General features: G+C 42.8%; 1 protein-coding gene and 1 long non-coding RNA gene across 3 annotated transcripts in view; one reads left to right on the top strand and one right to left on the bottom strand.

Annotated features, from left to right (window-relative positions):
- The window catches only part of mkln1 (muskelin 1, intracellular mediator containing kelch motifs), a 25,528-nt gene extending 22,085 nt beyond the window's left edge, over positions 1 to 3,443 (bottom strand). For both annotated transcript variants that reach the window (XM_005742624.2, XM_005742625.2), the window contains exons 1-2: positions 3,324 to 3,443; positions 2,231 to 2,300 (exon numbers count right to left, since the gene is read on the bottom strand). In XM_005742624.2, the coding sequence (XP_005742681.1) occupies positions 2,231 to 2,300; positions 3,324 to 3,403 (150 nt within the window). In that variant the 5' untranslated portion in view covers positions 3,404 to 3,443. The remainder of the gene's footprint in view (positions 1 to 2,230; positions 2,301 to 3,323) is intronic.
- A 4,919-nt stretch (positions 3,444 to 8,362) lies between these two features.
- LOC102192518 (uncharacterized) overlaps positions 8,363 to 12,018 on the top strand; it is a 57,929-nt gene continuing 54,273 nt past the window's right edge. Inside the window, exon 1 of the long non-coding RNA XR_311983.1 lies at positions 8,363 to 8,881. This is a non-coding gene — a long non-coding RNA (uncharacterized LOC102192518). The remainder of the gene's footprint in view (positions 8,882 to 12,018) is intronic.

Below are 12,018 nucleotides of genomic sequence, written 5' to 3'. Positions count from 1 at the left end.
ATTCATTCCTTAAAGTTCTCTAACCTTACTCCTAAACGAGGGGCTCCCTCTGTAACATATGGTTTGTTTATGTCTGACACGGACCAGAAAACTGTACAATTATGCAGGAAAACGAACCCCAACTCAGACTAGGGCTGTGCGATATGACCAAAATCTCATATCCCGATATATATATCGTTATATCGAACAGCCCTACCTCAGACTCAAACACGACAAACCTTTTCTGACACCTACGCAAGAATCATGTGAGGGAGTTTACGGATGAGAAGCAACAAAGAGCCGTCAGGTGCTCAAAATAAACCTCAGACTCAAAGGTTAGAGCACGCTTGTAGTAAATACAAAGAAAATGGCGGCCGTTACAGTCAAAACACTCGACTCCAGCTACACGACGCCCAGCTGAAAACACTTTGCACAAGTCGAGCTGCCTGAGATCCGCAGAATTTACAGAAAATGTGAAATTTTGTGATACATATACCGTTGTCGGGGCGATAAATGTCTTCTATCGGGATATGAGATCTTGGTCATAGCGCACAGCCCTAGTTGAAATAGACCCAGACCATGATGCTTCACATGCGAAATTTAGATACTGGCATTCATTCTGCCCAAACATAGAATCGTTTTTGCCAAAAATGTCATATTTGTCTCATCTGGTATTAAAACTTTACTATTTGGGTTTTTTTTTAGGTTTTTCTTATATCAAGACAATTCCTGTTCACTTTTTTATTATCATCTTATTTGTAATCGACAAAATAAACGTCCTTTTTGTTAACATTGATACATTTGTTGGACCTAAAGTAAAAACTGATGACAGAGCTGCATCTCATCTCCTTACTATGAATTACAAACATTCACTTAATGTTTCTTATCTTTGTCCAACCCTTTGAATTATTATTTCAGTTAGTTTGTGTATAACTGACTTTTTTAAAATATCACATTTAGGCACATTCACACTTGCTGAGAAGCTTTTAATCCACTCACTACTCTTACATCAACTTGAGTAACTGAGGCCTGACTTAAAACCATGTTACATTCAGGCAGATCAAGGTCAGCCTTGAGATATTCCATGTACTGAGCACTCAAATATAAACAAGCCCAGCAAGACACTGTAAGCGAGGCCAACCCCCCCAAACAACTGAAAGCATAGATATGCTTTACACATGACTTTACCATTCAGTTAGAAAACAACACTGTGTAAATAAACATTAATAGTTCTACTGAACAGCATTGGATTCATTTTTATTAAACTGTAAAACACAAACGGCATAAACTGTTGAGAATTCACACCTGCAAGAAAAATAAGTCTAACAGAGTGAATGTATAATGGAATTGTAAAGCGCTTTGGGTGCCTTGAAAAGCGCTATATAAATCCAATCCATTATTATTATTATTATTATTATTATAATAAGGAGGAAAAGCACCAGACATGATGAATGATGGTCTACCAGCAACAGCTGGAGCAAGGTTGAGCCAAAGAATGTAAGTGTTCAAGTAGAGTTACAGAAGTTGATGAAAACCCATCAAGTTAAATGCAAAGGAAGAATTCCCACAAGTGTTACCTGTTTAAAACAAACAAACAAACAAACAAACAAACAAACAAACAAACAAACAAACAAACAAACAAAAGGTGGGCACACAGGAAGAGAAGGCAAAGGTGAGGCAGCACCCACACCTTCCACTTTCTTTTTCAGGTAGATTTTCCCTTACAAACTTCCCAACACAGCTAAGCTTTGACTACATTACACTGTTATTAATGATCATTTTTGGAATGTTTCACTTAATTTTACTTGACACGTTCAAGTACCCGCCAAACCGTTAAAGTTGTTGAGGTACGGTGACCTGACATGTAGTTACTTTTTTGGTGAGAAGGTTACAGAAAATGGGAAAATGGAGTACTGGTTATTGTATCAGTAATAACACAGACGTGACGCAGAAGTGTGATTGACATATTTTCAAATGCCCCATCTTAAAATGTCAAAATTTCCCAAAGAGCATTCCCAGTAAAGCAAAGGGTTTCTCAATCCCATTGGCCTCTCTGTGCAGACTGCACAGTTTCCTGTTTATGCACCTTCACAAGATGCACCCATCTCTAAAATATTAATGTTAATTAATTAGCCAAGCCAATTACCCATGAACTGTGACCCTATGAACCTACACAAATCACGGCTTTCATGGACAGCTGCTGTTCCAGGTCAACAAAATTAAAGCTCATCTTAACCAGAAATGAACCTACCTGTGGAGGATAGTTGCTCTCAGAAGACCACCTGGAGGACTGATCGTTAGGTTTATCCACCAAGATATTCCTAAACAAAATAAAGAGACAAGTATTTACCCACTGTGGAATACCATCCCACCAAGTGAGCAGAAAACGCGGAAAGACAGCAGTGCAAGGTTGGGCCGAATACAGGTCTGTGTGTCCTGGAAGCTTATGACAGTACATTTATCACATAACAAAACTACTTTCTTGTAGTCACGCTACATTCTGTTAGAAAGCTCATTTAGGTAACTGTTGTTGTTAGCCAACTAGCATTAAGTCAGCTACTGCTGAACTGTTTGCTGAGTGCTGAACCAGCAACAGGCGAAAGCCGCGGAACTATGGGTGACTTCGTTTATATTAGATTAAAACATGGGTGCTGGCGTGAGCGACAAGTAAGTTTTCCTTTCGTTGCAACAGTTTCAGGTAGCCTATAACCAAGCTCATTAGCATAGCTGCTAAAGCAAAGCTCTATGGTTAGATAACAACAGCTAGTTGCCTACTTCAGCTCTGGAGTCCAGTTAGCTAACGTGGACGTTCGTTTTTCACGTATTAAGATACCGAAGTGTACACTACGTAATCAAAGCGTAAAATATTATACAGCTGTGACAACGGAAGTAACAAATAATAATCTGGGCGTGTTCCAATGCCAAGTTTTCGGGGTTGTCACTCTAGAATAATATAACTATAAGAGAAGAATACACCATTCAGTTGCTTTGTTTACGTTTTGAGATAACGCTCCAATTGATATCCTACACTGAAGTGGGAAACTGTCCCTTAGTTGCCCACACATTTCACAGAAATTACTGAGCGTCATTTCATCACACAGAAAGTACATCGTAAGCTATTGCTTGCAACAAACGTTTAGCGGAAAAACAACATTATCATTATCGGGCGGCTAAATATCCGAAACCAAACGCCCCACACGGTAGCTAGCGCTAGCTTGCTCGCAGACAAGCTAGGCCAGTCGCGCAGGGTGGAAGAAACACAAGTGCGCCGAGATGACAAAAGACCACCTTCCACCGCAAAACCTAATGCATACGCTGGTCCAGAGGATGGGAAAGATACTCACTCAGGTAAATATGTAGACGAGTAAGAGCTCCATTTAAAAACGCTGAAAGTGAGGACTCTGCTCTCGGGAGCGACAGCCATCTTGTTGCAGAAAATAACAGACAGCGAGAGGTTAGCAAGGAGCGAATATTGACAGCTCTTAAAGAGACAGTACACATATTTGTGTTGTTTACGAAGCCTCCTCGGTAGCATGAACACACTGCACGATACAGTTATCACGTCAGCTCTTCATATTCATCGTAACAAAACTCGTATTTTTTTAAATTATCATTTTTTCCGAATATCATTCCAGCTGAAACATGTAAATTTCAATCGATAAAACATAAAAAGCGAATGATAATAAAATAATAACAATATTGGACCTCCATCACATTAATGTGTTCTACAGCCCCGTTCCTAAATATGTACATCAGCCCTAATCACTACACAGCTACACACACACAGCTACTGGAAGTCGAGTTACCCAAAACTCTTTAAACCTGATCCATAAGTAGGGGTTTCGAAATTAATACATACATATAAATAGAATAAAGACTCCCACAGAAATAATCAGCCGATCATATAGTATCATACAGTTGACTGCAGTGTTTCCTTTTTGAGACAAAGACAGCAGTGTCCCTTTTCAAACAGCGTAGTGTTTTACTATATGTGAAGTCATTGTAGCTTAGAGTGGGTGAGTCATCTGGTGACTAATGCGCTTTATTCCGGTTAGACAAAGCTACTCAGCCTCCTAATTTGCAGCATACACTTTGAAAGAAGATGACTCGACATTTTTTCATCTTGACATTAAGCCAGTATGTAGTTGATTGTGCGTCTTGCTTTGAGCTGAACGCTATAAATTACTTCCACGAATTAACATACAACTGGTCACAGCTGCCATAACGTCAAACACTGGTTTTCTTGACTGGTTATGTTGGATCACCACAAGCTGCTCTGCTGCAACTGGACATTTTACTGTCAGTTGACTGAAGACACTCAAAAAGGTCACATGGCAGCCACGTTCTGTAACCGGATGCTTGTTTTTAACAGATATCTGTGCCGACCTGAGAGCAACACTTTGTAAAAGTGTAGAAAATAGTCTCTGAGATCAAAGTGATACCATCATAATACTCGCTCTGTACCAACTAACACTCCAGATCTATGAATAGTTTGGGCTGGTTCGCTCTGCCCAAAGATTTTAAAGGCCAGACCCCGGAAAGCGCTGGTCACCTGATAAAGCTGTTTCCTCTTGCTTTAAGTATCCTGGAGCCTTCACGTCATCCGATGTTTGTCTCCATGAACCTTGGAAGTAGGTGAAGTTGTGCCAGAATAATTTGTTGCTATCAAAGATTTTTTTAAAGCAAAGTCTCAGGCCTGACAGTGACTGTCAGGGGATAACGCGGTGCATGGGACTGTACATATGGAGTGCTTTTCTGCTCTCGCTGAACATCGAACAGCACTTTGCACTACGAGCCACATTCATCCATGGACACAGAAGCTTTTCTAACAGTTACACAAACACTGGAACACTCCACCGGGGATAATGTCAGGATCTTGCCAAGGGCACTTTCAAGACATGGGCTGGAGAATGTCGGGGATTGAACCAGTGACCTTCAAACCAGTTGCTGACCTGTTCCAGCTCCTGCCTATTTAGAAGGAAAGCTGTAGCATTCATATGGGCCTCATTCGGCACATGGTTTTGTAGCAAACAGTTGGTGCAGTGAGTGCTCTCGCCTCTGGCAGCCTAGCTAACCCTTTTGTGGATTAACCAACCCTGCATATATCAGTCAGCTGTATCCTCGTCCCCCTTTGTTCCCCGTTCACTTCACACGTTGTTTTATTGTCCATATTGGTTTGAGTTGATATTCAGTTGTTGCAGCATGCACTTCCTATCATGCAATTCAAATTTTTTCAATCTATTTTGTTCTTAAAAAGAAATCGAAGCTCATTTCCAGAGCGACAGTTAAATGGTGACTAAAACAATCAATACAAATTGTTGCGATGATGTTATTGTCTTGATACGGCTGTGTGACAGGCAGGATGCAAAACACTCAGAGGAATAAACTAAAAGAGGCTGCTTCATCGCAGTAGCATCATTTTACAAAACCAAAACTAGAAACTAATAACAAAGACAACGGGAAACCTGGAAACTACGGACAGCAATCTCAGGGACGCATGGAAGGAGAAGCACACAGCGTGGAGCGAGGACGAAACACAGGGCTAAAATACTCTGAGGGATAAGCAGGGAATGGGACACCGGAGCAGAGCACAGCTGGGAGGAATCACACATAAGACAAGGGAAAGCAAAACTATACACACCGACATGAGACGGGAAGAATAACAGAGAGACGCAGACTTGATCTGAACAAAGGGAACACAGAGGGACACGACCGGGCAGCAAGATCAATATTAATGATGATAATAATGATGATGATGATGAAAATAAAAAAATAACACACTGAGTCTCTGACCCAGGACCGTAACAGTTATATGATGTATTTGAAATCAAACGTTTTAATTAAGTTCATAAAAGTGAAAACTGGCAATGAAAAGCTTTGCTTCAACAGCTGATTTCATGTGGCAGCATCTTTCATGCTTCATCTTTTCTAGATTGGTTACTTAAAATAAACGAACCAACGATTGTGAGTTTCGGCCTGATAGTTTAAAGTTAGCAGTGTGCGCACGGCGATGGACGTCCTGCTAGACTCGCAGTGTGGCTTTGCTGCATAAAAGCATCCACGTTTTGCGGGCTGTGTCACTCGTTCAGACGAGCACAGAGGGGGAGCTGAGAGGTGTCTTTTGTTGCTGAGAGTTGTAATCCACTCTAATTCAAACCACAGGGGGTCTGTGAGCCTCAGAGACCCTCAGACCTCTGGTATTTTCACACGGTCCCGACTGCCACCAAGTCCCTCCATCACACATCACACATAGACTTCAAAGAGCCGTATGTACTGAGCCTAATCTACTGTACTCGCTAACCTTGTGGCAGCTGCGATACGCGATACCTTTATCAACCTGTGTTTATAATTTAGTCCAACATTCAACAACACCACGGAGCATCACATCTGATACGCGGATGAAGTTCTAGGCTCTCATTGTTGTCCTTAGTATTCACCCACCCACTGACAGCTATCCAGAGTCCAACATTACAGAGGGCAAAGACAACACGCGCACCAAAGCTGATCAGCGAACACGAGATAATAGAGCTAACAGCAGTTTTTGTCTTGTTTCAGGCGTTTTCTTCAAGTCAGTGTAAGGCAGTGAGTACTACATTATTGGTTTCTATGGCAATTTAATTAAATCAATCTGTGCAAAAACATGCTTTAAAGACATAAAGATGTACTAAATGAGAAACGGCATGGCCCAGTCTGTCTTTGGAATATTTTTCTCAAATCTCAGCAAAAGTGTTAGTTTTTGATGACTCGTCCACGAGTGGACTCCATCCAGGCTTGATGATGGTGTGCAGAGTGATCACAGTGTGTCTTTTAAGCACGCTTCCAGCTCTTGGCAAACCCTTACTTCCACTTACTAGAAATGGAAAAGGACGCTCGTCAAGTTTCCTGTGCATGGATGTAAACTGGGAACTGAAGTGAGACGTGGTTTACCACTGTGGAATAACCATATAAAGTGATGGCCCATAATGTGTTACAGCCAACATTAAGCAGACAAAGAGAAACATTAGCACTGTCTCGAGGTTTGTTTCGCATCCAGTATTCATTATCCTGCGGTTCCTCGGCCTTTGCTTTCCAACAACTCTTCAGTGAAATATAGAAATCCTTGAGGAAGTGTTAATGCCTCGCTGCGTGAAGCCGCCAGTGAGTCAATGTGTGTTTGTTGTACACATGCTTTGTTAGAGTGTTCCCTGCTGCCTTGGCAAGAAGCAACAGAGACTGTATATAAAGGATGGCTGTGGCCACAGTGAAGTCATCCACCAGTTTATGGAACATTGGTTTAGAGCCTTTAGCTGGCGCTGACTAGCTACCCAGGTGGATGAGGTGCATCGCTTAATGTGAAACTGAAAGTTCATTTTGTTTTTAAATATAACTTTATTGAATAACTTCAGTTTTTTAAGCTTTAATGTCGTTCCAACCGTTCTGGGCACGGCTGCTGTTCAGCTGTAATTAACAAGGAAGAAACGATTTTTTTTTGTCTCTTGGTCCTCAGTGGTAGAGTGGGGTGATGGTCACCGGCAGTTTGATCTGTGGTAAAACTAAAAGTATTTTTCAGATCAGCTCTTAAGTCTACGACTTTTAAGTCTTCTGACTACCGTGCTGCTGGCCTCAGCTTCCAAAAACATCCTTGTTTATATTCACAACATTAGCTTTTTCAGTCAGATGTGTTAATGAGGGATTTAAACCCCTGAATTCAGCCATGCTAACACATTCACAGAGGATATAAAAATAAACAAAATGCAAATGTAATGTAAAATAATCTAAATGTAAAGTCAGTGTAAATAGAGCAAGATTCACACAAAGGTCCCTCTGTCCACTGTCATAGACACACAGCTTTACATCCAGTTTCGGTAATCTGCCTGTGATATGAGATCAGGTGTTTTCCCCTCAACGTTAGTCACCCTGTGATGATGTCATACTGGCCATGAGCTCATTGGTGGAAAAAAAAGCTAACAAAGAGCATCAGCCTGTTCATTAAGAATAACAAAGGTTACCTTCATCATCATTGTCACGTCTAATAAGGATTCTCTTTACTATCATGATAATCATTTTATTTATCATCATCATCTTTATTATAACCAGTGAGGATTATCTCCATCATCATCATCATCATCATCATCATTCTCACATTCATCACCACGACCATCATCGTTATCTTCACCAGCCAAATGTAGTTATCTTCATCGCTGCCATCAGGTTTTCTTTATCATCATCATCACAACTTTTACAGGCTCACTGTCATAATCATCATCATCATGACCACAAATGGTTGTCTGGCTATAGCAGTTGTCATTGTCGTTACAATAAAACACCACGCTCTATTTTCATCTTCAGCAGCAGCAGCATCAACTTATCTTCATCATCATTACTGTTACTAGAGATGACCGACATTACTGCAATGACCATTAGAGCCAGCGGCAAAATCTTCCAGATAAAAAACAGACAAACCCCCCAAACAAGTTATCAACCAGCCCGAGCGGCTCTGGTTGCTGCTGCCTTGCATCTTATTTCTTAATTCTCCTGGACGCGCTCTCTGTCGTGAGCGCGCCATCACGTGGGAGGTCCCTTTAAGTTTCCATCGACTGAGGCCTGAGCGTGTCACATGGACATGATATAATGAAAAGGCAGGAACAGAGTGAGTGCGCTGGGCTCTTTGCTAAAGCAGAAGGGAGCAGAAATGTACGCAGTCATCTGCCGACAGTGTAGAGGGCCAGGGGGCCGAGCCCAACCGAACGCTGCCGATCTCGACCGGGCTGGGCCGAGCCGGACAGACTGCGCCTCATCGGACGGGACCTCTGTGTTCGCCGTTGCACCTGCCAGCTGTGACGCGCACTTTAAAAGAGGAGGAAAATGTCGCCTGTGCGCGTATTTCGCACAGTCCCGGAGCAAAGGAGGAGCGCCCTTCGGTGTGAGTGAACTTATTTCTAATAGCTCGGCTGGTGTGGGGATCGGCTCCGGGTTGCTGCCGCAGGTGCGTTTTCGCGCTTGAGTTGTGCCTGGTAGCCAGGCTGCTGTACCCTAGTGAGGACCCGCATCTCTGGGCTTTTGGAATAGTGCGTTTGTTGAAGAAAGCGCAATCACCCTGCAGGGGAGTCTTGATCACGGGCCATGTGCGTGTTTGCCAGTGTCCGCATTCCAGGTGGTGTTGCGCACATAGAAATTGAAGTTGAAGTAAACAAGTGGGCATAAGGGTTCGACTCCGGTGCTTTGAGAACGCGTTTTCACGTTGAGCATGTTGGACTGGAAACATCCCGCGCCTCTGAGTCGAGGTGCCAAGAGCAAGTGAAGTTGTCAGTGGTGATTTTGTGCGGCTTTTACAGCGAGATGGGTTATTTGTATGTTTCACCGTTTAATGAGGGCTCGCAGTGTTTGACAGTTCTCCAACTTAACATTGAGATGTGCCCAAAAGGATGACATTCTGTAAACTCCGAGTGTTAAACTGGCTGTGCTGGTTTTCTGGCTCCGGTGCTCATTTACGAGAGCGTCGCTTTAAAGCAGCGGTCCTATGTGTTTAATAAAGCCACCCAATTTCCCTGCGGGATGCCTGCGAGGTGCCGTCAGCGCTTCATTGTGTCAATACTGACTGGTGAGGAAAACAAGAAAACACCTGCCTGCTGCTCTGGTTATTGCGCAAACACACACATTCCCTGTCCCTCAGACACACACACCATCCAGCGTTTTGCTGATTCATAACTGGGCAGTCACATCATTGTGTATATGACACACACAGTTCAAAGAGCGTCCTATTTTGGCCGCCGTCTCACCCAGAAAGGGGAAGTACTTCAATATTTTAATGCGAGAGGCTCTCCAAGTGTTCCAAGAAGCAGCTGATACAAAAGGCTGTCCAGATCCGATCAGCAGAGCAGACAAGAAAACCCCTAAAGACGTATGTAAACTCTTTATAATATCACGACTTATTCCAGACTGTAGTGTCTAAAATAATCAGATTCTTCCATTTCTTACTCGTTTGATATAATAATGATACAGAAGAAGTAGCAAGTTATTAAAACTATTTGTTACTGTAGCACCGAAGAAGAGCTGAAATATTTTTATTAGGAAATGACCAAATTAGTCGACTGGCAGGAAACTAAAGACTGATAACACCAGCAGTCTGTATTTGAAGTTGTGGACAGTGTGGCTGGAACAAAAAGTCAGGTTGGCAACGCTGCCTGTGTGTCCACTGTTTCTCTTTGTTTATAGTGAAAAAGAATGAAACAAGTTACAGATGGTGTTTAATTCAAGAATGTAAAACACAGAATGAGTGCAAAAGAGTTTTTAACTTTTCAAACACTGACTGCAGTAATTCTAACAACATGCTTCAGTACAACCCAGAGGAGATAAGGAAAACTCTTTCTTTATGATGTGACAGCGCTAGCTAATAATTTATTTTGTTAAAAAAGTCCAATAAGATAAACTTGGTTCTGCTTCAAGGAAGTGAGCTAAAGTGTGCTGTGTTAAAGTCCAGCGTTCTGTCCATCCATCGTCCCTCTGCTGCTTCTGTGGCTTCGTAAGACAATATTTGATTTCCTTCTTTGTTCCTGTCACAATTATCACGTCCGCTGGAGGATGGGTGCAGTATGCTGTTACGATGCATTGCTAGAGGTCGGCGAACAATCAAATTCACTTGCAACGAGCCACTTTCACAAAGCAAACCTTTAAGGCTGTGACGGGATTCCCCGCTTACACCTGTCATTAACGTTTGTATCACAGTGTTGTACTGTGGAGCATGTGGCCTGAGCTTTGCTATCCAGGGCAGACATTACATAACAGTAACACAGTGATTCTGTAGTGCACAGCCAACCAATAACAAAGCTCTGACATCATGTTTCCTCTGTTCGAATTACATCAAGTTCACTAATAATTTGGTACTGCAGGTCCTGCTCCAGTACAAACTTACGGGACTGCATCAGCTGTGATTCGTGCATCTGCCACTGCATCATTTCTTTCAAGTTCAAATGAAACCAACCAAATTCTGTTTGTTTGACTGGAGGAATGGTCGGCTTCCCGATAAACAGCATCTGCGCCCTGACAAGTATAAGCATTGTAAAACGTGACCTCTGCTGTCCTCCAGTAGTTGTATAGTAATGAAATTTGCAATAATCCCACAGCATTAACCATTAACCGCATTAATCCTGCTGTGTTTGGCCTTTTTAGAACACGAGAACAAATCCATCATCCTTTTGAAGCAAACTTTCGCAGCTCTAAGCTGTTATTTCCGCCCTCGAGAGCATTACTTGGCAAAGTGAATTTGAACTGGGATTAGCCGCATGCTGGAAATGGCTGGAGTGTGTCAGTGGTGTTCAGCGGCGATAGCATGGCCTCCCTGTTACTGTGGGTTCCTGTTTATCTGTGACTGTTTTTGTGGGTGCATACACGTGCTGACTGAAGACAGACTTTCCAATCTGCGTCACAGACTGTGCCTGACGTCTGTCAGATGTTTGTGCTCGCCTTGTCTCAACAAATAGCTCTGTTTCATTTGAATACATGTGTTGTTTTCATCCTTTCTTCTGCTAGCTTGTGTAAATGGTCAGCGCAGAAGCCGATTTGTTCAACTGCACCGTCCACTGAGTCTCTTTGCTGCTACAGCAGTCTGTGCTACTTGGATCCCCAGCATCAGAGGCTAATCTGAGAAATGTGTTTTCCCTTTGTTGTGATCTGAAGTAAACGGTGTATGTTTTTTTCCTGTGAACAATGAGCTACAGTGTGAGAGCAGCTCACACAGCCAGCTGTGAAAGTTGTGTTTCCGCTGGCTTTATGTGGTCATAATTAGCAGCTCCCATGTGACTCAGTGATGTGTGCGTGTGTGTTTGAGCCTGTATGTAAGAGCATGCCTTTGAGCAGGGGCATGCTTGTGTTTACATGACAGCCGATCAGAAAGGGAAGTGACGCGGGCGGCAGCGGAGGGGTGAGAGCGGCAGACATTATGCTGCTGCAGAGTGGGAGAGAAAGGAGTGAGAGCACGGGGAGCAGGAAAACCACAGACAGATAAAAAGGTGAGACAGGAACAAAGAAGCTAACGAGCGATCGCTTTCTTGGTTACTGCGT

This window comes from Pundamilia nyererei, unplaced genomic scaffold, assembly GCF_000239375.1.
Source record: "Pundamilia nyererei isolate P.nyererei 1_Seehausen unplaced genomic scaffold, PunNye1.0 scaffold00122, whole genome shotgun sequence".
Taxonomy (NCBI): domain Eukaryota; kingdom Metazoa; phylum Chordata; class Actinopteri; order Cichliformes; family Cichlidae; genus Pundamilia; species Pundamilia nyererei.
The sequence above is the reverse complement of the archived record's forward strand: the minus strand, read 5'-3'. Positions and strand labels throughout refer to the sequence as shown.